This window comes from Vanacampus margaritifer, chromosome 7 (genome assembly GCF_051991255.1).
Source record: "Vanacampus margaritifer isolate UIUO_Vmar chromosome 7, RoL_Vmar_1.0, whole genome shotgun sequence".
In the NCBI taxonomy this organism is placed as follows: domain Eukaryota; kingdom Metazoa; phylum Chordata; class Actinopteri; order Syngnathiformes; family Syngnathidae; genus Vanacampus; species Vanacampus margaritifer.
The window spans coordinates 2405122-2428839 of NC_135438.1; the positions used below are offsets into that span (position 1 = coordinate 2405122).

Here is a 23718-nt window from a genome sequence, read left to right on the forward strand (position 1 = left end):
TGAAGGCACTCCACTTGAGATTTTAAAATATATTTTTTAAGTATATTTCTAACAAAATATAAATATATATAAGTTCATAAAATGATGTTTTTATTCAGTAGGCAATTGAATTTCAGTGTCCTAAAAACCCAGCATTTCCCCCATACCGGAATGGTTTGACCCAACTTGTCACATGCCACCTAGAATCACCCGTCAATCACTTGAAAACTTTATTTAAAATTCTGTGAATTGTTTATTTTTCAGAACAGAACTTTACAATGATCCCAAATGATGACACGTGTTGAAAATAATCTGTTTGTGCACAAATCTTTATTTATAGTTAAATTATGGATTTATTATTATATATTTTTATTTCCAAATAGCTCACGAGACCACATAAATACAAATAGAGTTCCAACGTTTAATAATAAATCAGACAGTTTATTTATTTATTTATTTTGCCCTGCTTAGGGGGTACTTGGCTGAAAAAATATTTCTCAGGGGGTACATCACTGAAAAAAGGTTGAGAACCGCTGTTGTTGTTTTTTTTAATGAGTCAGATTTTAGATTTACCATTCTGCTCATAGTGAGTTTGACATTTTCCTGTCCTCTGATTGGTTGAGCTACATCCAAATTAATTTTCAAGAAAAACTGGACATTGTGAGGCCGTTGCCAGTTGGCTTGTTTCAACCTGGAAGAAGATTTTTTTGGGGCACCGTCAGCGCTACAGCTAGCTTACAAAGGACAAGCAGAAGCGAAGAAAGGAGCAACAGCATTTCTTGTGAGTATGATTTTTTTTATTTCAAGTTTTTTTCTCATGTTATTAGATGAATATTAATTGAGAACTACTAGAATGCAATGATTTTTAATCACGCGCACTACTATTCCTCAGAGACACCACAATTTGCAAGCCTACCACAAATTAAAGATTTTAAAAATATTATTATTATTATTATTAGTTGTGAGCGAGTGAGCAGCCCGCCGAGTGACCGAGTGAACTAGCAGGAGTTAGCTGGAGTGGCTAACAAACCAGAACAGTTAGCGGGAAAAGGCAGCAAAAGCAAGCGAGGGCAAAGCAGACGGAGACGAGCGGCGGGAGCCTGAATCTCGGGAGTCAGCGACAACCAGCTGCAGGCCCCAGTTGTGGAAGGTAAGCGGCGGTCGACCCACTAGCTGCAAGCACCATCTGGGCTAACTATGTTTGAGAAGTTCTTTTTCGGGTATCTGTGGCAGGAAGAAACATGTCAACCTCCTGTTAGGTGGGGCGTGACCTTTGTAATATAATTAGCATTATTGAAATCAATAGTGATTTTTTTTAATTAAGGAATTAGTTCACCACTAGATGGTGGTTAGATTACACACTGTCACTTTAAAATGTATTTTCTCTTTTTGATTTTATTTGACAAAACGACTATTTTGATCAAATTGTTTAATTCTTGTAGTGAGTGTTTTGTGCCAATTTTTCTTGTGATATGACGTCAACTGTCAAAAATGACAGCTTTATTCTCAAAAGTGAGACTTTGTCACTGTAACAGCAACATTTTTGATACTTTTCATAACATTTTGGGGGGAAATCTGAATTTCTTTTGTAATGTTATCAGATTTGTTTTTGAAAAATATTACCTTTATGACAAAATTGTCTTTGCAAAATTTTGACTTTTCCTAAAAGAAAACTGACTCCGTTTGATACCTTCAAAGTCGTTCCGGCTATAGTTAGTAATTCATTAGCATGTTATTGACTTTCATCTTACACAAATAGTCAAAATATTAGAAACACCTCTCATTTAGCATTGGCTTTCAGGTGTACCCAATGAATTGTCTGGCTGGTGTGTGGGTGTCGGATCACGCTGGGAGGATGTGATTCATAATTCTGTTGTAATCCACAGGAAGTGGTGTGACCGCGCGTCTGGTGGCGGACACGCTTGAGGATTGACCCATATTGCCAACTTCCTGTCTGGATAACAATTATCACCACAGAGCCACTTATTTGTCACTTGAAAGTCATTTATTATTATTAACACCACAAAAAAAAGCAGCTTTACATGTGAGGTATATGACGTCATTTTCACATTCATTGAATACAAACACACACAAAATCCTAAAAGACGCAAGACTGCATCTTTTTTGGAGCACAATGTAGTTGGTCCACAGTAGCAGTGCATGTTTATGAGTGTCCTCACTTCCTCCAATGAGTCACTGCGTGTCCTGGCGGGTCCACCGTGTGTTGCGTGTGTGACTCAGCGGAGAGTCAGCCCACTGGGTCGTTCGTTCGACCCGGACCGAAGCTCCTCCACGCGGACCCCCCTGGCCCGGGGAGCTCGCTCTATACTCAGGTCGGCCGGGATCCTGATCCCGTCCTTGGACCGTCGATGTGGGGGCCATCAGGCCGCTGACAAGTGTGGGGAAAACAGCGCTCCAAGTCCCGTGGAGCCTCCGTCGCGTCTCGCCTTCTCAGCAAGCCGGTATGACCCGGTTCAGGGAGAGCGAGGTGAGGGACTCGGCGGGGCCCATTCGGCAGCAAGCCGGCGGTGGCCGCGGCTGCTGCGGGGCAGCGTGCCGTTCCTCCCCGGGCTCCAGCCTCGCCCGCTTACTGGGGAGGAAGTGAGGCGCCACCGACGTCTTCCCCCGCCGCTTCCTGGAGCACCTCGTAGGGCTCCGGTTCTCTTTGTCCTCGGTGGGCTCCCCCTCCTCTTCCTCCTCCTCTGGCTCCTGGTGCGCACCTCCCCCCGCCGTCGGGCTCAACTCGGCGGGGGTTTCGTCCGACCGGGGCCCCGACTCCAGGTCGAGCTCGGCTGGCTCTTCCGGGTTGGTGTCCATGGGCTCGGTCGGTGGCGCCGACGAGTGGTAAATGTCCCGGGCGGAGCGCATGACAAGGGAGAGGAGGAGGCTCCGGTGGAGTCTCAGGCCGCCTCGTTGGCTCCGGGACGCGTACAGCTTGCTTATGGACACGGCCAGAATTCGCCGGGCCTCCGCGTTCACCTCCATTGTTGTCTCCGTTGTTGTGTCAATCATTGTTTCGTTGAGTTTGTTAAATCCGTGTGGGGGGGTTTCTCCACAACTCGTGCTCGATGACGACTTACAAAAACAACAACAACAAAAGTGGACTTTAAAAAGTTTCCGTCTCGGTTCGGGACTTATTTTTTGTGACGCGAGTCGTCTGTACGCTGCCGCGCGGAGAATTGGGTGCGTGAGAGGCAGGGAGGCAATTTATCTACTCTCTGACGTCACGCCGAATTCCTCAGCCAGTGACAAAACAGGCACCGCCCACACCTGCCGCACACACACGAGCACTTAAATGCACGTCCGCACACACGCACGCACACGCCATCTGTTCCGTCTAGCCCATTTTCTCACCCTTCTCGACTTTTAGTTTCTGTTCCGCATTGCGTTAAACAGACGCCTTTAGCCTCAGTGATGATCAATGATGTATAAACAACATTTAGTCTTTGAATCAAAGACGTTTACGCATGATAACGACTGGGGGCTGACGTCGAATATTTTTGAGATTACGGGACGTTTTGTGAGGGATCACAGCATAAACTCGGAGGAGAAATAGTTTCGCCGAATGATGTCACGTGTTTATCTTCTTCAGCGCTGAGAATTTGCGTGTGGGTGAGGAAGTGAGAACAAAAAAAGAAGCGTCTCAAATTTCACAGGAGTTTCTCTCTCTCGCGCGCGCGCACACACATGACTCACGACGTCACTCTCCTACCTTATATGGCCTATCCGGTTGTAAAGTCCCGTGGTGTTTGTGGAGGGGGGAGGGGGGAATACGCTCAGTGGAAAAGCCGTGACGTCACCACCCTCCCTCCAGTCCTCTCGCTTCCTCCTCCCTCACCAGCTGTGCCGACGTCACCAGATCACCATATATGGAGCGGCGGCTGGTGTAAACAAGGTTACCAAGGTTATCAAGCGGTGGGTCAAAAGTCACGTCACTTGACGCCACGACACCTTCATTGTCCGTCGGAAATGATCCTCCTTACAATTATCATCGTTGAGTTTAGAGTTCTGCCATGACACACTTCTGTTGCTTTTACTCTGAAGTGGCAAAGTACCCCGGTATGTATTTAGAAAAGTACAATTAGCCTACTTATGTAAAAAAAAAAAAACACTATAGGAAAGGGGGGGGGGGGGGTAAGCACGTACTTGAATATTTAACCCTTACATGTTCATTTTCTATGCATACGTAGTTATCAAATTATGAACTACAGGTCTTTCCCAAATGTTTTCATTGCCTGTCTGATATATATATATATATATATATTTTATGCTTTACGCCACTCGTTAAACAACTAATGATTTTGTACTCAACTAAAGTGTGATGGCAGTCGATGACACAATGGATTAAAAAAAAACATGTCAGCAGTATAGTGTTCACTAACCTTTTTTGTGCCACAAATTGGTTTCACTTAAAGACATTTTTACGGACAGGCGTAGAACAAAAAAAAAAAATACTGTATATTAAAGATGAAACTCACATTATGGTTTTGTACCTGCATGTTTCTCTGTAAATTGGCTAATTGGAAGACAAGATTCCAAAAACACATACACACGACCGATAGTTGCCTTCAGACTGTTTGGAAATTCTTCCATGATACTTAAAAAACAACAGGTGCATGTTTCTGCAAAAAAAAAACTGTGCAAATGTAAATGAAACATGAATATTTTCATTTGTGTTTATTTTAGGAAAAGTTATAAAATGTTGTGTGAAAATTATGTATTAGTATATTGCTGTCAAATTTGAAAAGGGTCATCTTTGAAACTACCAGTATCTATCGATGTATCTCACGTCAACTTTGCGATGTCACCTAAACGCAACATGCTACTACTGTATGTCTTCCTTTCCAGACAAGAGCTGCTGCTGTCACTTGCATCATTGCATTTTGGTATGCGTGCTATCCAGCCACACAGCTGCAAAAATAGACACGCTAATACATGCCACCGCAACACGTGTTATATAAATTCAGCCGTTGCATTCATACTGTCACCTCATGCCGAGCTATTTTGTACTTTTATGGTATTATTGTAGGGACAAATGACCTCTGGAGATGCGGCTAAACAAATTGTCAAATTATTTTCAGGAAAATTGGATCATAGACTGTTAATGTTAATTGGAAAATGATTTAATGTATTATAGTCATAGACAGTAAACAATATTATTTAATTTAGTTAGTATATTTGTACAGGTTTTAATTTTCATATTTGATTAAATTCCACGTTTGCAAATTACCGTACATTTTTTCATGTCATTGTTTTTTTTGTCCTTGTTGCCATGGCAATATTTTTCTAATTACTGTTAATTATCGTTATTTATAAGCGCATTATTTTTTTCATTTGTTTAAAAAAAAAATCCATTTCACTTTTTTTTTTGTCAGTTACTTTTTTTTCCATGGCGGTTTCTTTATTATTGTTAGTTATACTTTTCAACAGCCTTATTATTTTTTTATGTATTTATTTTATTAATTTATTAGGAGTTTGTTATATTAAAGGCATCATTCTTGTCTATATTCACTGAATGTTTGATCCTTAGTATCCTTAGTTGAACATAAACCCAATAGGACTCTGACGTCTGCAGACTCGGGCCCATTAGTGAAGCCCAGAGTTCAAAGCAAACATGGTGAAGCAGCATTTAGATGTTATGCTACACGCAAACGGAACAAGTTGCCAACAGAAGTGAAATCAGCCCCAAGTGTAAATGCTTTTATATCTATCTAATCTTCATTTTTTTCATTTGCTTTTGTTTGTAAATGCATCTACCTATAAATGTTGCCAATGCACAATATTTTAGTAATTTTAATACGTTACTTTTGTGGTCTTTGCTTTGTGGACGTCGATAGCTGTGGCGTTTGTAGAAGTTGTGTAAAGCACATTGAGTTGCCTCGTGTATAAAATCTGCTATATGAATTATGATTACATTTTGTTCCTGAATCCCACTTGTTGGCATACTGTATCTGCCAACACAATTCCTACTTTTGAACAAACGATAAGCGCTCGTTAGCTTCCCAGAAGCGAGTTGCCGTGACCTCGCTTTCTGTCGGCGCCCAACTGGTCACTATGGCGACGCCGTGTGTGTGTGTGCGTGTGTCTGTTGTTGCACTGCCTCCGCCTGAGGCCAAATGGTTGGCAAGGAACGTATGTGTGTGTGTGTCCTTGGCGGTATTATTATATTATATTAAATATCTGCATATTTACAGAGTGCAACGGTGTACATCTAGAGTATTTTGGAATTATGACTTTAAATTGCACTTGATTGTATTTATTTACATGTTTATTTATATTGATATATTTATATTTAAAAGAGTGTACAGTCGCTCCAGTTATTACATCATGCCATAAAGAGAGTGCTGCCTTTTTGTTTTGCTTGTGCCTGTGTTTCATTTGTTTTTGTGTTGTGCAGTTTGTGTATAAAGCAGCTTACCGAGCAACAAGGGTAAGCTGCGTGATGCTGCTGCTCTTTCACACCGGAAAGTAGGTCATCCATACAAGGAGCACTTGGAGACACCATAAGGGAAAGGGTCACCAGGTCTATTTATAAAGTGCTCCACGTTATGTGGTCACTTCTGGCTCCTTTTTTCTCACTTTTTTTTTTTTTTTGCTTCTCGATAGTGTCAGGTTTGACTTTGCTCTGATGGCACAAATGTAGGAAGGCAAACAAAGCAGCCCAAAGGTTGTCCGGCCTGTACCAACAAGAATCTTTGTGGGGCAAGGAGTGATTCAGCTTTCACGCCTTTAGTTGCCAGGAATAAAAACACACTCATTGTGTGTGGTTTGTGTCAGTATTTTGAGGTTGGTTTATTTTGGTGCTTAATTAATTTGGCGCAACATTTTCTGCTAGTTAGACTTGGGGCGTTTTGTGTGAAATAGCGTTGTGCTTGAAAGTTTCCACACCCTTAGGTTATGTAAACTTATGAGCACAACTGTGCATGTGTGAATCGTCACCAAAATTCACAAGCACATTTCCACTCGTGTCAACTTCAACCTCTGAAAATATCAAAACAATTGCTGCACTATTTTGGATTTTTATGGACATTAAGCTTTTTTTTCTCACCATAAGTTTCACTCATAAGTTTACATACCCCTAGGCTTTTTGTTATATCAATCAGTTTTCCACTGATTTTTTTTTCCAATCTTGGTTGCTATGGAATTATTATTGATTATATTTCTCATAATATTAATATTATTTTTAAATAGATTTCCATCCCATTATTTATATTTTTGTCAATTTGGTTTTTGTGCTGCATTATTTTCTTGTCTTCTATACTATATCTATCTATCTATCTATCTATCTATCTATCTATCTATCTATCTATCTATCTATCTATCTATCTATCTATCTATCTATCTATCTATCTATCTATCTATCTATCTAATGTCTGTCTGAAGAATGTGGACTACACCGTGAGCAGCGAGGTGACGAAGGGGCCTGTGAATTTTCACAGAACAGGATCGGACAGGACGGGAGGTGGGGGAGGAAACAGGATGAGGACAGGAAGGAAGGAAGGAAGGAAGAAAGAAAGGGTGGGTGGGAAGGTGGGCGTGGGTGCTGGCCGGGGCGAGGCCACAAATGGGTGGGCCAGACACGAAGCAGAGAGGCCAGCGCCGTCTGTCTGTCTGTTTGTGTCTGTCTGGCCAGGTGTTGGCTTTAGGGACAGAGTGGAGGTATATACATATACTGAAGATTGGCCTTTGTCAAGCCACACACACACACACACAAAAAAAAGCGAAATCCGTGAATAAAAAAAACCAACGACGTAATTCTAGAGACATTAATGTAAAAAAAAAAAAAAAAGCAAAATGAACGCCTCTTCGGGCTCTGTGCATGCGCGGCGTGGTGACGCACCCGGAAGTAGCATCATGTCGCTGGAGGACCCGTTTTTCGTCGTGAAAGGGTGAGAAAACTCAATCAAACAACGTTTAAAACTCAGCCAAGACAGTCGGCAAGTACACGTTCGACGTGTGTGTCACTCGGTGGGCCGCCGAGGGAGCGAAAAACAAAAGTTTACTCCAGCGGAAATAGCTTGAACATCTAGCGGTGGCTGACTAGCCTTCAGCGCTATCGTCCGTTCTGTGCAGTGATTATCGGTGCGAGGCTTCATTTGTTTGTTTGCGTTGGCAAATACAGTCACTTCCACGCCGTAAATTTGCTTTTATTTCTTCTGTGTTTGTGGACCTATAGAACTGTTTCTTTTTGTTGTTGCGGGACACTTAATGAGAAGCTGCTAACTACGAAAGGAATTTAGCTTGTGTGCTTGTTTGGCTTCCAAACAAAGATATGTCAGCGCTAGTAAAAAGTGACGTCTTGTTGGACTAACATGTTTGTGTGCGCGCGCGTGCAGGGAGGTGCAGAAGGCCACGGCGCGTGCACGCAGCCTGTTTGACAGGTGGGAGGAGCTTCTACAGGATGGAACTCAGGTGAGCTCAGTATTAGCATGTTATTAGCATTGATGCTAAACGCTACATGAAATGATAACATCACCACATGCAAACATTGGATAGCTCTGATGTCATCACCTGCGCTGTTTGTTCACACTAGCATGGTGTTGGCTTTTGCGCTCAATGCCAAATGCGAAATGAAAAATGTATTCACTGTAAGATCAAGGTACTTGCAAAACATTTCATCATACCTGATGTCATCTTTGCCAGTGGTTCGCAAACTTTTTAATAAGTACCACCTCAAAAAAGGTTTGGCTGACAAGATGTAAATAAAGTGCAAAATGAGCAAATCTTCTGAGTGCCTTCTTTAGATTCCTTGTACTTGGTTGTTGGCTTACTTGATCACTTCCATATCTCATCTTGTACACGGATTCTCTAGTTAACATCCAATCAGAATGAGCGATTGTCACAGGTGGCCAGTATCAGGCGAAAACTGCCGACCAATAGTTTATTCATGCCGACAGTGTGAGCCACAACTGGTGGATCGAGAGTACTTCAGAAAATGCCAATCTGATTGCTCTGTCATTTGCTTACGGCCATCACGTGGCATGCTAGCATCGTATTAGCATTCAACCAAAGGCTCAATGTTAATGCATTGGGACCACTGAAAATAATAACACTTATAAATATCCAATTACTGCTCTGATGCCCTCACGTTAGCATGGAATTGGCTAATCTATAAATAATGAGCATATTATTATTATTTGTTCAGGTGAGTCGTGACGAGTTGGATTGGAGCACCAATGAGCTACGCAACTGTCTGCGGGCCATCGACTGGGACCTGGAGGACTTGAGCGAGACTATCAGTATCCTCCATAACTGGCATCACGTGTCTTGTTTACAAAACAAACACCAGCTTTGTGCTCTTCCAGGAATTAGTCATCCCCTAAAGCTTATGTCAATAATAAGACTCATTCCCAGCAGAGAGAAAGAACGAGGAGTCGTAATTTGGCAGACACAAAAAGGAACAAGGAAAATAGCTCTGTCTCAAGATAATGTTTAAATTTTGGGGGAAAATTCTTAGATGAGATGAATAAAGTCGTAACTTTGCAAGATAGTTGTAATAATATTGGGGGAAAGGGTGACACTTGACTATGAGAAAATCCTAATTTTATTAGAGTAGTCACAATATCGACTCATACTACAATGCGTAAAAAAAAAGTATAAAAATTTAATGAGTGATGTCAGAATTGCGAGTAAAAAAAAATCTAAATGTGGCAAAGAAAAAAATCCTATTTTTTTTACAGTATAGTGCAGCATTGGGGGAAAGAGTAATTCATGTTAATAAAATTGAAATATGAGAGAAAATTCACTTTTTATGACAATAGTCCTACATTTGCAAGAAAAAGTTACAATTTTATGAAAAAAATATAGATTCAAATACACAACAAATTGCACAAAACAATCCAAAATACATTTTGTCTTATGAGTAGAATAAACTTGCATAATTTAATGAGAATAACAGTTCACGAAAACCATCTCATCAGCATAAACGTGTAGTTTTTCAACATAAAATTGTGAGAGAAAAAATCAAATTTTTAAGTAAAAAAAAAAAAAAATTAGCAATTTTTTGGGTTAAAATTTATATTATGAAGAAAAAACACCATTTTATCAAAATAAAGTCGGACATTTGCAAGAGATTTATTACGGGGAAAAAGTCTTTTTTTTATGACAATAAATTAACAATGTTGCGAAAGTCATAATAGGAGAAATAATTCATAATCTTGTGCAAAAGTTATACCAACACATACAATCACAATTTTTCGAGAATACAGAAACATTTTGCTTTTTTTTTTTTTTTGCCCCACCAAAAATTAAAAGAAAGTCTGACCAAGCAGCATTATAAGGTTGTAGTTTGGAACAAAAGTCTTCATTACCAAATAAATCACATGGCATCTTAATGGCTGCTCGACTGTTGATGGTTGCCATGGCAACAACCACCACTTTGTTGCCCATTCACCTCCTGAGCGTGCGGCGCAGGTATCGTGGAGTCGAACCCAGGAAAGTTTCGCCTGGGCATGGAGGAGCTTCAGGAGAGAAGGGACTTTGTGGAAAGGACCAGGAAGTCCGTGCAGGTAATGTCAACACACACACACACACACACACACACACACACACACACACACACACACAATATGATGATGATTATTCATTCATATGGATGATTTCTCTGCTTGTGAGCAGGAGATGAAGGATCAGTTGTCAAGTCCATCAGCTGTGGCTCAGGCGGAGAAAAAAAACAAGCAGGTTGGAGCTGAGCCCAGATGACATACACACATGCACATCATCATCATCATTATTATTCATGATATTTATAAATGTTATTATTTGTTTGTTTCAGGCGTCGCTGACGACGTCGGCGTCGGACCGCTCGTCGCAACTGGATGCCCACCTGGTGTCCGCCAACTCAAGATACATTCAAGAGCAGCAAGAACAACAGCAGGTAACACGTGCACATGCAAACAGTCCACATGTGACAACAATAACACAAATATTGAAGAAGATGCGGTTTGCAAAGAAAACAAATCTCTATTTACAAGAAAAGTTGGAATTATGGAATTGTTTTTATGAAAATAAAGTAGGAGTATTGCAAGAGGGGAAAAAAAATCATGTCAGTGATAGTCTGTCAGTTTGAGGAAAATTTTGTGAAGAAAAAGTCTTGTTACCGTGTGTGTGTGTGTGTGTGTGTGTGTGTGTGTGTGTGTGTGTGTGTGTGTGTGTGTGTAATTTTGTCCTAAAAGTCATACTTTTGCAAAAGCAAATGTTATAACATTACAAGAAAATAAACTGTTTTCCAAGAAAATGTTCAGAAAAATATCTGAACATTCCTGTTAGTGACGGAAATTCCACTTTTGAAAATAATCGTCCTAATAACAAGAAGAAGAATCAGAATTGTTTGAATTTGGTACAGAAAAAACTCACTATGGGAATTAAACACAATTGCATCAAAAATAATTGTTTTGTGAAAATAAATCATCAAAAACAGTATTTTTTTTTTTTATTTCAGTGCAAAAACAATCTTGTGTTTAGAGATGTTGCAATAACTTATTTGCAGTGAAACTCATTTAGTATTTTTAAGTAGTATTGAGTAATAAAGTTTTGATTAATTAATTTTATAAAATTGTGAGATAAAAATATATATATATTTTTTAAATTGTAAAAAAAAAAAAAAAAATTGAAAACGTTTTTTTTTTTTAATACAAGGCCAGGAAAAATCTTTAAAAGTTGTAATATATGTATAAGTTATCTAAATTTCTTTCATCTCTCACCATGTTAAAAAAAAATCGAATTTTAAGATAAATTTAAATAACTAAAGGTATATTGAGTTTTAACTTTCTAGGAAAAAGTTGTAATAATTAAACAGATAAAAATTCTACCAAAAGCAGTTCAGAATTTTGCAAGACGACATTGCAAATATGATTGGAATAAAATTTTTATTTCATAACAAACTCCTCATATTACAAGGTGGGAAAAAAAGTCATTTGGATGAAGATAGTTGTAAAATTACAAGATTGAAATACCTTATTTTTTGATAATTTTGTTATCAAGTTGTACTATTACAAGAAAAGGAGTCCTATTTTTATGCAAATACATTTGTCATTTTGCAAGAACTACAGGTAAGACGTGCTTGCGTGTCAAAAGTCTTGGCTGGTGCCACCTTCTTTTTTCCCCTTTTAAAATGATGACATAATGTTTCTAAAAATATTGTGGTTTTAGTGGGGAAAACCCCTTCTTGTCTTACCTTTCTGCCCCACCGCTGTCCTTAAGTCACTCAAATAACCTTCCATGACATAAGCATATTTAAGTCTTTTTGTTTTTTTTAAACACATTCCAAAGTCATTTCATGGAACTTTTGACGAGTAACAAAAAGGTTCAAAGTTGTGTGTGTGTGTGTGTGTAGCTGATCATGCAGGAGCAGGACGATCATCTGGAGCTTGTGTCCGGAAGCATCCGGGTCCTCAAAGACATGTCGGGACGTATCGGCGACGAACTGGACGAGCAGGCCGTGTGAGTCAAACTCGCACCTCCACTGAAAACCGACACTCCATCTTCTTCCCATCTTTTTTTTTGTCCAGCCAAGATCATGCTGCATTATTTTCCCCGAGTCAGAAAGGCAGCACCATTTACATGTACACTTTTCCCTTATCCTCGCTCACTTAAATTATAATTAGCGTGAATTTCAGAGTCACAATTTGTTCAACTCTGGGGGGGGGGAAATGTAGCTGATATGACATTTTTCAAGAATAAATTTATCATTTGTGAAGCGATACAGTTAATATTACAAGAGAGGGAAAAAAAGAACATTTTTGTAACTATCTGCTGAGACCGAAATTAAGAAAATTTAAAAATCTAACAAAAAAAAAAAATGGCGAGATCGACACCGAAAACTGATCCACATAATCAGATCGGGACACTCTAGTAAAATCAGAGATTTACAAGAGGAAAAATATTAACATTGTACAAAAATAAAGTCGCAGTTACACTGGACCACACATTGTTGCTGGTTACCAGATTACCTTATTTGCTGAGTTTTATTATTTATTTATTTTTTGTTCTTTAGAGAACATGTTTATATCCTTAATTATTCTATAATTTTTAGGTTTAAATTTATAACTTTTCCCCCCACCCAATGCAATTACCATTATAATGGACATGAATTATATGTGAATCTACTCTATGTATAGTTTATCATTTTACTCGGTCCACTGTGTGAATGTAATATTTTTTTCATCTTCACGTTTCCCTCCAGTATGTTGGGGGACTTTGCCGACGAGATGGACCAGACGTCGTCACGTATGGACTCGGTGCTCAAAAAGCTGGAGAAAGTCTCACACATGACCAGCAGTACGTAACACACACACACACACACACACACACATTTTGACCACTTCCTGTGTTGTGACTCAGGTCGGCGTCAATGGTGCGCCATCGCCGTGCTGGTCGCCATCATGATCGTCGTCCTCATCCTCTTCTTCGCCCTCTGACGTCGGTGACCCCTGAACTCTTCATGACGCTCAACACCCACAAAGGACCGGCCTTTTTTTCTTTTTTTTTTTTCTTTTTTTTTTTTTACCCCTGGGCCCGGAAGAAGAAAGTACTCTGCTGGCTTGTGATGTCCAGCAGGGATCGAACACGCGCGATACAGTCAGGTTGGGACTGCAATCAACAGGGGGCGCTGTGGCAGGCGAGCGCCACATGCTACCACAGGAAGTCCAAGTTTGAGACTTTAATTTGTCACTTTTTGTGGGAAGCAAAGATGTATCATTATTAAATAAATAATAATTTTACAATAATAGTCGTAGTAGTACAAGGGGAAAAAAATATAAAGTTTTTAAAGAGACTAATAAGAATAAATCGGAAATACTATGAACAAAAGCAAACTGTTCCAAGACTAGTCAGGATTTTGCAAGGAACAAGTAATAATACGAGAAGAAAAATTGAGGAGATTTGGAATTTTGCAAGAATAAGTCAGGATAATATAAAAAATATCAACATTTTTTTGGGGTAAAAGTCAGAATCTTCAAGGAACAAATCATATTAGGAAAAAAATTTGAGGAGAAAATTTGTAATTCTTTAGGGCGGGGAAAAAAATCATACTTTAAGAAGATAAAAAAAAAAGAAAAGGAAAGAATAGTCCTAATTTTGAAGGGAAAGTAATATTACAAGAAAAAAAATCCTAAATTTTTGGAAATGTATATATAAAATGGTGAAAAATCACACAATTTCAAGAGTAAAGTTGGAATTTTTCATCAACATAATTCAGTGACCAAATATTTTAAAAAATTTGAATGAAGTAATCATGCAAGCAAAAGTTGTAATATTACAAGAAGAAAAAATCTAATTTCTTAGAATTGTTATGGTTCTGCAAAGAAAGTCTTGTTATACAAAGTTGAAGTGCAAGAATAAAATCAAGGAGTAATTAAGAGAAATAACAGATATTTTCCAGATTTTACGTGAAGACGTTTAAAAAAAAAATCAAAATATTGGCCAAAAATTTTTATGGAAAAAAAAATGTATTCCACCTAAATCTAAAGTTTTTCAGAAGAAAGCTTTACAGTATTTTGAAAAGTTTCTTTTATGAGCACAAAGTCGCTTAATTACAGGAAAACTTGTATTGTTTCAAGAATCGTAATTTTTGTTTTAGTATTGTTAGTGTTATTATCTTACAAGAGGAGTATAAAAGTGTATGTGTGGGATTGTTTTTTTCCATCCTGGATGCCTTAACTCTATTTTTCTACATTTGTTACGTTGCTGCGTCGCCAGTGGCAACGGCCGTTGCTGTTGTCAAGCGACGTAACATAGGGGCGTGTCCTTGCGGTTCTTGCCCTTGTTGCCGGGCAGAATTTCGAGAATTAAATCTCAGAGCGCCCCCTGCTGGGGGCCGGCGATACTGCCATTTCTTTCAGTGTGCATAATAAGTGTGTTTCATGTTGTAATAAAACATTTCAGTCCTTTTTGTGTAAGGTTAGCCGACATATTTGTGTCAAGCAGCAAAATGTATTTAATCTTTTATATATATATATATATATATATATATATATATATATATATATATATATATTTTTTTTTTACTTGAGGCTGTCTCGACCAATTTGAATGTTCTAAATATTGAAAAAGTAAATACAAGTAAAAAGCAATGTGAGCATATTCACGTTTCTAGAGCTTGTTTTCATTACTTTTTTCATTTTCAAAGCCCTGTGAAACCTAATCAAGTCTTGAAACCTTATTTTAAAATCTAAACTTTGGCTTGGAACCTTAACCCTGACTTCTTTAAAACCCTATTTTTATGCCATCCAGCATGAAGCCCTAATTTGAAACCCTAACCCTTTATGTAGTTGTGGAGTCGGTAAACGGCAGTTTGATCTACCCTTTCATAAGCACTTTTTGTATCCCAACTTTTTATTCATTTGTATCAAGTAGCAAAACGTGAAAGAACATAAGACAGGTTAAAACGAGTTGGCGTCCCGCTTGGCTCCGCTTCGTTGATTTGCTGTGCGGTTTGAGTCTGTTGGGGCTTTCCGGCTTTTTGGCCACGCCTCCTCTCTGTTACCACGGCGGCGACATGGGTTGAGGGTTCTGAAGGTACGACATGACCACAGCCGAGATGGACAACCTGCACAACAAAACCGGGATGTCGTCTCGCCAACAATGGTGGGACAAAAAAAATGCAACTTCTATCCTTGAAAAAAAGATGATTTATATTCTCAGATTATTTTCATGAAAATATACAATTTTATCAATTAATATATATTATTTTATTTATACACATCTTAAAAAAATAATGTTGATTTTTTAAACTTTTTTTTATTATGAAAATTGTAAATTTTCCTCTAATAATGACCTTTTCCTTAAAATATACTTTGTGTGTGTGTGTGTATATATATATATATATATATATATATATATATATACTTCTAACAAATTAACCTTTTTCCTAAAAAAAACAAGTTTTTTTTGTTCCCTTTTATGAGATTCTTGTTTTCCTCAAAAGAATAACGGAATGTTCTCCTGGAAGAACAACTTTTCTCAAAGTGATTTAGTGAGTTATTCTTGAAAAAGCAGAAATGTACACGCACAGACTTCTGTGTTGCTGCCATTTCCATCTAAAATCTTACATGACAAAATTATTGCTGGTAAATATCCTCAACAAGACAGCGAAGCAGCGTTGCATCCGGTACGTACTGCGCTCGCTTGTGTTAGAATTAGCCTCTTAATAATTTGGTGACTGAGGGGGTTCTCCCAGAACATTTCACCTGACATCTTTCTCCATCACATAACTTTTGGGCTATGTCCTGGTGCAATTGAACCCCCTTTTTTTTTTTTTTACCACCAATTAGCATGTGCATGGGTGTGTGCACTCACATGAAGCTGCTCATCATCTGTTTGGTGTCCTCGGAGCTTCTCGAGTTGGCAAAGCTGATGAAGGAGCAGTAGACGGCGATCCAGGCACACCACTTCAGCTACCAAGTAAAAACAACAACAAAACATTTCATTGCCATTTAAGTATTGCTACCATTAGTTGAGATGCTTATTGCTTAAACATCATTCGGTGTATGTATGTAGTTTGCGTTTCTGTGTGTGTCTCACCTTGAGCATGAGTCCACACATGCTGAAGATCATGCCCAGGAGGTTCATGTAGTCGGGGGTGGGATCCTCCAGTGTGGGATTGGTCTCCGTAGTGGGGGGTTTGTACCTGTGACAGGAATCGAAGCGTGTCATCGTGCGTACGTAGACGTTATTTTATGTTACATTCGATTTCCACACGATGTCATCTGACAACTATAATCTCTTTAGGACGAGCTCAGCCCCAGTTAGCATTTGAGCTAGCAGGGTGAAGGCGACAGCCAACATAATCAGGAAACTCACCGTAGTATCTTGTTTTGTCTCCTGGGATCTGCCATGTTGTTAGAGGACATTATGCTTACAATAAAATGGCTAGTTCGGTGAAAATTGTTTTAAGAAGCTTGACAGCGAGTGAAATACAGCTCGTACATGATTGAAGGGACTTTAAGTGGGAGGATTTTCCGATTTTCATTTGATCTTCAAAGTAAAAGTATTTATTACGAACAGAGTCGACATTTAAATGAGAAGAAACGTTTTTACTTCTTATTTTGAAAAGTAACCAATATCCCACGAACCACCGCGCCTTCCACCGGAAATGACGTTATAAAATTTCCTCATCAACCCCGGAAGTAAAAGTTTAGGGCAAACGTTTGTTGTGTTTGGTTTTTTTCTAATCGTACTAATGTCTAAATTTGCGCAATCAAAGTAATTTTTAATAAAAAAACAGCACTGTATGACCACGATTCACGTACTTTTTGCGTTACAAATCTTCGGCCGCAGCTATTAAATTCAAGGCGATAATTAAGGTTGGCTCGTCTGAAGTCTTTGAGTAAGTACAAAATTGCAACTTGTAGTCTTCAAATGTAAGATAACCAATGTTGGTTTTATTGTGCCCTAACTCCAACAACGTGATCACTGACTTCAATGAAATGTTTACGGCTAACATTGCAATTTGCTCGTTTCTGGCTTTTGTTTATCCTCCCAGCAGGTTGAATGCATCATGTCGTTTCCTCGCCCCAAACCTCAGACCCCTCAGCTTCCTCAACATCTTCTCCGAACCACCGACTGTCATCAAGGGGCTGTCAGAGCAGTGCGCTTCAATGGTGATAATCTATATTATTGATTCTTCTTGTTCCTCCTCCTCCTCCTCCTTTAACTTATTTGTGGATGTTTGTGCCTCAGTGGATGGCCAGTACATGCTCTCCTGCGGTGGTGACAAGTCTCTGAAGCTCTGGAGTGGCAGCCGAGGGACTTTGCTCAAGACTTACAGCGGCCACGGGTACGAGGTGCTGGACGCTGATGGGTGAGCATCAATGGTAAAATGTGATGTCATAGTGCAAAATAACACCACTTATTTAAAAAGTGTTAAACGATACACATGAATCTTTAGCCAGTGAATATGCTGATTCAAATTAATTGTTAGCTAGTGAACATTTAAAAAATATACAATGTTGCCAGTAAACACGCTAGTAAACTTAGTTAGCAACTGAACATGCTAAAATATATATATATATATATATATATATATATATATATATATATATATATATATATCGGAAGCCAGTGAAAGCACTAATGGTGTTTAAGAATTAAGCTGCAAGCCCACTAAAAACTATACATCTGCCAGATCACGTTATTGAACTTGAATTGTTGGCGGTGAACGTTCTAAAAACAAAAAATTGAACATGCTAATAAATATCAATTGCTATCCAAAAAAAGCATTTTAACCAGTGAACCTTTAAAAAAAAACATTAACAAGTGAAACACGCTCATCAACAATAATGTCAAGATAATAAACATGAACTATTTTAGCCAGTGAGCATGCTAATGGATTGTAAGATCAATGAACCCACTAAAAAACATATGTCAACTAATAAACATGCTAATAGGATAAAAAAAGTTTTTTGAATTGGTGAATAAGTGAACTTCTTTATTTCTGATGAACTAACTGCCTTTTGTTGTTATCGTCTTGTTTGTGCGTGCAGGTCATTTGATAACAGCAACATTTGTTCGTGCAGTTCTGATAAAACGGTGATCCTGTGGGACGTGGCCACGGGTCAGGTGGCTCGCAAACTTCGAGGACACGCCGCGGTCTGTCTGCGCCTCGCTTCCGTCTTCTTCTCTTTGTCTCCGTTGACATTTGTTTTCACCGTTTCTTTACGCAGAAAGTCAACTGTGTGCAGTTCAACGAGGAGGCCACCGTCATCCTGTCGGGTAAGCAGAACAAAACACAACAAAATTGTTCGGCTGCGTTCGATGACCGCTGGTTAATCAGAGCATCCCGGTCTTGTTCAGGCTCCTTGGACGGGACGGTGCGCTGCTGGGACACCAGGTCCCGCAAGAACGAGCCCATCCAAGTTATGGACGAGGCCCGAGACAGCGTCAGTAGCCTGAAGGTGTCCAAACATGAGCTGCTCACCGGGTTGGTCCGCTCGCACCCACCACGTACTTTTTTTTAGGGACAGTTATAATCATGCTTGGTTTTCTCGTAGGAAATAATAATCATCTGTTAGACCCGGGTCTATCAGGGGCAGTCATAATATTAAGAGTAAAAGCTTTAAGTTTGAACATTATTATCTTGTCAAGTGTGAAAAAGTTACCCGCTGAAAAATAACAATAATAATAATGGATTTCCTGAGAATTTTATTTTGTTGTTGTGGTTGATGATTGCGTTTAGATCCGTGGACGGCCGAGTGAGACGTTACGACCTGAGGATGGGAGAGCTTCACGTGGACTTCCTCAACAGTCAGACATCTTTTTCGTTGTCTTGTTGTTGTTGTTGTTGTGTCGTTGCCGCTTGTGTCATGCGTGTGTGCTGTTGCAGGTCCCATCACGTGCGTATGCTTCAGTCAGGATGGCCAGTGCACGCTCAGCTCCAGTCTGGATTCCTCAGTGAGACTACTGGATAAGAGTACAGGAGAAATGCTGGGAGAGTGAGTGGCGTCCATCTTAGAAGCAGACTCAATGAAGGCGGCGGCTATCTTGAGTTGTGTGTTTGTGCCTGGCGCCAGGTACACGGGACACAAGATGGAGGGATACAAGCTGGAATGCTGTCTGTCCTGCAAAGACACTCACGTACTAAGCTGCTCTGAGGACGGACATGTCTACTTCTGGGACCTGGTGGAGGTTAGTAACAGAACAATAGCTTGGAAAATGTGACACTGTGTGCTCGTATTTTTAGCTTTTTTAGCACGTAGTAAATGAAAGACATGTATAAGACAGTGAAGACGTTCCTTAACATATCATTTACAATAGAGATAATAATAATTAACACGTTAGCAGTGAACAAGCTAAAAAAAAAAAAGCATTGCTTTAACTAGTGAACAAGCTAATAAACATGCCACATTAGCCTGTGAATATGCAAAAAAAACACACATTAACAAAACTTACCAAGCTAGCCCGTGAACAGGCTAAAATCATACGTTAGCCAGCAAACATACTAACGAAAATGTCAGCTAGTGAACAACAGATTTAAAAAACACACAATAGCTTAAACAGCACATACTTACCACTTTGCCAGTTAACACAAAATACAATAAATATACATTAGCCAAAAAGAAACATAGCGCGTTCGAAAGTGACCATGCTACAAAACGTAACATTTTAGCTAGTAGTGAGCATGCTTTTAAAAATGTTAGCCATTAGCAACACACAAACACAAATTAGCTAAACAGCTAAACAGCACCTACAACCTTAGCCAGTGAACACTCAAATGAAAATATTAGGTTAGTCATGAAGATGTTAATAAACATTTTGTTAGCCAGTTAACAGTTACCCAGTCAATATGTAAAGTTAAACGCTAATTAAAATACCATGTTAGCTATTGCACATGTTTACAAACACGATGTTCTCATTGAGTGCACATGTTCATATCAACATGCTATCCAGTGAATGTGTAACTTGTGGACTTTGAGGCCTAAATATAGTTTTATTTTTGTTCTGTCTGTCTGTCTGTATATCAGGGTTGTTTGTCATTGAAGCTTCTCGTGGGCAAAGCGGTGGTCCAGTCTTTGTCCTTCCATCCTACGCAGCCGCGTCTCCTAACCGCCAGCGAGGGCCGCGTACAACTGTGGGCGTCCGAACCGGAAGATCCCGACGGAAACGACAACGCCAACGATGCCATGGAAACGTGATTTACCGATTCGACACATCTGGACATTTGCATTTATTTTTTGTAAAATAGGATCACTGCTAAAATGAACCACGACGACAGATTCGCATGGATGCTAACTAATTTTTTATCATTAAGAGCAAGAAAGACTGAGGAAGCTTGGAACATTTTCACTCTTATACTTGGTCTGGTTGGTTGGATGCTTATGGATAATGTGACATGCATTTAATCCAAAGTTTTATTTTATTTTAAAGTACCTGCCTTCCAAACACTTAATCGACTTTTTTTTTTCTCTTTATGATTTCCAAGGAAACCCTCCATTACATAACTCCCCTGTCTCATCAATTTAAAAGTTTGATACACTGCTAATAATGCAGATTAGCCAGTGGACATGCTATTTAAGTGTTAGCCAGTGAACACACTACACTGAACGTCCATTAACCAGCAAACGCACTAATAAATGTACTGCGTTAGCAAATGAAAACACATATTAAACATAAGATAAGCTTATGAATGTGCTACTAAGCTGACCAGTGAACAAGCTAATAAACAATTGATAGCCTGTGGGCACGCTAACTATTAGCTAGACAACATGCTAATAAACGATAATCATTATCCAGTGAATAAGCTAATATATGTTAGCCAGTGACCATGAAAGTAAAGGTGAATACGCAATATCATCTGGTGAATGTGCTTCTAAACACTAGCCAGCCAATAAACAATGATTAGCCAGAATACAGTATTAAACACATTTACTCAAGTAAACAGGTTAATTATTAGCTAGTAAACATAAAGCAAGCATTAGCCAAAGTACCAGCCAGTAAACAGTAATAAATATGTTAGCCTCAGGGACATTAGCGCACAAGCCAGACACATAAATTTAACCTTAGCTGGTGAAAACACAAACAAACATTTCTGTCAACTGTTGAACACCTCCTGCAAGGCAGAACTTGTTTTTTTTGTACTTAATTCCTCCAAAAGTTGCAGTGTACTGTAAAGCTCCTGTAGTGCAAACGCACTATAAATGTAAACAAAGGCAGCACTCATTAGTTTCAACACATTACTTTAATTGGGAAAATATATTTTAAGAAAAACACTTTTTTTTGCCAATCAACTCCAATAATTTCATAATACAATGCATACTACGAAACGTGCGAAAATCTGAAATATTTGGAATATTGAACGGACTTCTTAACTCATTCACTGCCATTGACGCCTTTAAACGGCAAAAATTCATTTGAACTATTTCTATTAGTGTAACATTTTTTCCACTTTTGTTAACAAGAGTATGAAAACCTAGACATTTTTTCTAGGTGGGGGTGGGGGGAGTGTTAAAAATTAGGGGTCTTAAGCGATTACATTTTTAAATTGTAATTAATCGCATGACTTCAATAGTTAACTCACGATTAATCACAAATTTTGTATCTGTTCTAAATGTACAAAAAAAAAATATTCTAGGTGTTCATACTCTTAACAGAAGTGGAAATAATGTTAAACTAACAGAAATAGTTCAAATGATTTTTTGACGTCTATAGCCGTCAATGGCAGTGAATGAGTTAATAATTTATCTACAATGTGAGAGGTGACGTCAGTGCCACCGACAGTTCCTGAGGAGGTCCACCCAGCAGGGCCGTGTCCTGCAAGAGATTGACCAGCTCCACCGGCTCGGCGGTTCTCCCGGGCTTGGACACCGTCCTCTTCGCCACTTTGTCGCTGCATCCGCTCAACCGTGACGCCAGCGACCTGTTGGGCCGCGTCATCTTCTTCCGCTGCGGGTCATGAACGACGCCGTGCCGCCGCAGACTCTGCTTCATGGCAAAGGTCCGGTCGCAACCCGGGTGGTCGCAGGCAAAGGGTCGCAGCTCGTCGTGGAAGGACTGCAGGTGGCTCTGCAGGTTGAAGGTGGTGGTGAAGGAGCGGTCGCACTGGTCGCGCGGGCACCGGTACACCAGCCGCGTTTCGGCATGCACGCGACGGTGCTGCTCCAGGAACCAGGCGTCCTTGAAAGCTTTGCCGCAGTCCTGGCATACCACTTTGGTTTGGTGCTGCTCTTTGCGGTGACTCATGTACTCTGTCCAGGTGGAGCCTGTGAAGGTGCAGCCCGAGTGGTTGCAGGGGTAGCCTTGGTGCACCTTGGACAAAGACGGCAAAAGTATTCACGTTCTGGACTTAAGTATAAGTATAAATATGTGTGTTAAGAAAAAAACTGACGTTAGTAATTTGCCGCTATCTGGTTTGTACAAAAAGTCTCACGGATTAATTTTCACCTACTAAAGTTGTGTCTCAAGCGAAAACGGGGGTTCTCACTAACCTTGAGGTGTCGCTTGAGGCGGCTCGGGTAGTGAAAGCGCATGTCGCAGCCGTCGTGCGTGCACGCGTAGGCTGGCAAGTGCGTGTGGCGCTCGCTCATGTGGGCCTTGAGCTGCTGGTGCTTCTTGAACGCGGCGTCGCATCCGTCCGCCGTGCAAGAGTAGGGCTTGCTTTCCGACTTTACGGCGTGCGCGCGGCTGATGTGCCGCGCGAGGTTGGAGTTGGTGCTGAAGGCTTCCGCGCAGCCCTCCGCCGAGCACGGGAAGGGGCGCAGGCCGCTGTGGATGAGCTGGTGGCGGGCCAGGTGGTACGGGCTGAGGAAGGACTTTGTGCAGCCGTCTTGCGGACACGCGTGCGGCCTGACGCCCGTGTGCGAGCACAGATGGGCGTCCAGCTTCCACTGCTTGTTGTAAGCCGCCGTGCACGGCGTGAAAGAGCAGATGTAGCGCTTGTGCGACCGCGCATCTACCTCCATCGTTTCTGGCTACGGTCCACTCGAACCAGTCGCTGTTATATCAACAATGGCAGGCTCTTTTGCGACTGTCACACGTTGTCACTGGACGCCTTATCTTCCCACAATTCTCTAGTGGATGACGTTTTGCGGAAGTGCGTCACACCCAGCAACAGAGATGTTTTCTGAAGAGAGGTTTTTCGTAAACGTACCGTATTATTTCTACAATAAAATGAATTATCTCAACCATAATCAACACTTTAATCCATACACTATCTACTACTGTAATGGCAATTAGTGGCTTTAAAAAAAGAAATGTAAATTTGTTACTGTATTTATATCATTAAAATTGATATCTGGTATTTGATTT

The 23718-nt window shown here is 40.0% G+C and overlaps 5 protein-coding genes across 7 annotated transcripts; 2 read left to right on the forward strand and 3 right to left on the reverse strand.

Moving 5' to 3' along the window:
* Positions 1-1962: 1962 nt before the first annotated feature.
* ier2b (immediate early response 2b) lies at positions 1963-3323 on the reverse strand. Its single transcript, XM_077572120.1, has one exon. It carries the CDS (start codon positions 2989-2991, stop codon positions 2431-2433), a length of 561 nt encoding a protein of 186 aa, XP_077428246.1. The 5' UTR covers positions 2992-3323; the 3' UTR covers positions 1963-2430.
* A 4337-nt stretch (positions 3324-7660) lies between these two features.
* stx10 (syntaxin 10) lies at positions 7661-14886 on the forward strand. 2 transcript variants are annotated; one of them, XM_077570420.1, is made up of 9 exons: positions 7661-7868; positions 8316-8391; positions 9125-9218; positions 10393-10487; positions 10597-10659; positions 10754-10855; positions 12314-12420; positions 13163-13257; positions 13321-14886. In XM_077570420.1, the coding sequence occupies exons 1-9, from the start codon at positions 7774-7776 to the stop codon at positions 13395-13397; spliced, it is 804 nt and encodes a 267-aa protein (XP_077426546.1). In that variant the 5' UTR covers positions 7661-7773; the 3' UTR covers positions 13398-14886. The 2 variants fall into 2 exon arrangements, with proteins under 2 accessions (XP_077426546.1, XP_077426547.1); XM_077570421.1 differs by lacking the exon at positions 7661-7868 and adding an exon at positions 7892-8061.
* A 405-nt stretch (positions 14887-15291) lies between these two features.
* wdr83os (WD repeat domain 83 opposite strand) lies at positions 15292-16951 on the reverse strand. Its single transcript, XM_077570422.1, has 4 exons — positions 16780-16951; positions 16501-16606; positions 16276-16373; positions 15292-15526 (listed from the first exon to the last, which is right to left on the reverse strand). Exons 1-4 carry the CDS (start codon positions 16827-16829, stop codon positions 15460-15462), a joined length of 321 nt encoding a protein of 106 aa, XP_077426548.1. The 5' UTR covers positions 16830-16951; the 3' UTR covers positions 15292-15459.
* Positions 16952-17067: 116 nt separating this feature from the next.
* Positions 17068-20863, forward strand: wdr83 (WD repeat domain containing 83). Of its 2 annotated transcripts, none has more exons than XM_077570419.1 (10): positions 17068-17305; positions 17465-17579; positions 17659-17779; positions 18462-18567; positions 18642-18690; positions 18772-18898; positions 19154-19221; positions 19301-19409; positions 19488-19602; positions 20439-20863. In XM_077570419.1, the coding sequence occupies exons 2-10, from the start codon at positions 17477-17479 to the stop codon at positions 20607-20609; spliced, it is 969 nt and encodes a 322-aa protein (XP_077426545.1). In that variant the 5' UTR covers positions 17068-17305; positions 17465-17476; the 3' UTR covers positions 20610-20863. The 2 variants fall into 2 exon arrangements, with proteins under 2 accessions (XP_077426545.1, XP_077426544.1); XM_077570418.1 differs by having other exon boundaries at positions 17071-17305; positions 17462-17579.
* Positions 20864-21633: 770 nt separating this feature from the next.
* LOC144054952 (transcription factor IIIA-like) lies at positions 21634-23533 on the reverse strand. The gene is made up of 2 exons (XM_077570415.1): positions 22899-23533; positions 21634-22719 (listed from the first exon to the last, which is right to left on the reverse strand). The coding sequence occupies exons 1-2, from the start codon at positions 23370-23372 to the stop codon at positions 22156-22158; spliced, it is 1038 nt and encodes a 345-aa protein (XP_077426541.1). The 5' UTR covers positions 23373-23533; the 3' UTR covers positions 21634-22155.
* Between the last annotated feature and the right edge of the window lie 185 nt (positions 23534-23718).

What these genes read in the sequence shown, in the direction of transcription:
- LOC144054952 (XM_077570415.1), bottom strand. Translation starts at nt 23,372, where the DNA reads ATGGAGGTAGATGCGCGGTCGCACAAGCGCTACATCTGCTCTTTCACG. An exon ending in GCCTCAAGCGACACCTCAAG is followed by an intron (nt 22,720 to 22,898) that starts GTTAGTGAGAAC and finishes TCTTTGTCCAAG; the next exon opens with GTGCACCAAGGCTACCCCTG.
- wdr83os (XM_077570422.1), bottom strand. Translation starts at nt 16,829, where the DNA reads ATGTCCTCTAACAACATGGCAGATCCCAGGAGACAAAACAAGATACTA. An exon ending in AGACAAAACAAGATACTACG is followed by an intron (nt 16,607 to 16,779) that starts GTGAGTTTCCTG and finishes TTCCTGTCACAG; the next exon opens with GTACAAACCCCCCACTACGG. An exon ending in TGTGTGGACTCATGCTCAAG is followed by an intron (nt 16,374 to 16,500) that starts GTGAGACACACA and finishes TTTACTTGGTAG; the next exon opens with CTGAAGTGGTGTGCCTGGAT.
- stx10 (XM_077570420.1), top strand. Translation starts at nt 7,774, where the DNA reads ATGAACGCCTCTTCGGGCTCTGTGCATGCGCGGCGTGGTGACGCACCC. An exon ending in TTCTACAGGATGGAACTCAG is followed by an intron (nt 8,392 to 9,124) that starts GTGAGCTCAGTA and finishes TTATTTGTTCAG; the next exon opens with GTGAGTCGTGACGAGTTGGA. An exon ending in CGGAGAAAAAAAACAAGCAG is followed by an intron (nt 10,660 to 10,753) that starts GTTGGAGCTGAG and finishes TGTTTGTTTCAG; the next exon opens with GCGTCGCTGACGACGTCGGC.
- wdr83 (XM_077570419.1), top strand. Translation starts at nt 17,477, where the DNA reads ATGTCGTTTCCTCGCCCCAAACCTCAGACCCCTCAGCTTCCTCAACAT. An exon ending in CAGAGCAGTGCGCTTCAATG is followed by an intron (nt 17,580 to 17,658) that starts GTGATAATCTAT and finishes TTTGTGCCTCAG; the next exon opens with TGGATGGCCAGTACATGCTC. An exon ending in GGCCACCGTCATCCTGTCGG is followed by an intron (nt 18,691 to 18,771) that starts GTAAGCAGAACA and finishes GGTCTTGTTCAG; the next exon opens with GCTCCTTGGACGGGACGGTG.
- ier2b (XM_077572120.1), bottom strand. Translation starts at nt 2,991, where the DNA reads ATGATTGACACAACAACGGAGACAACAATGGAGGTGAACGCGGAGGCC.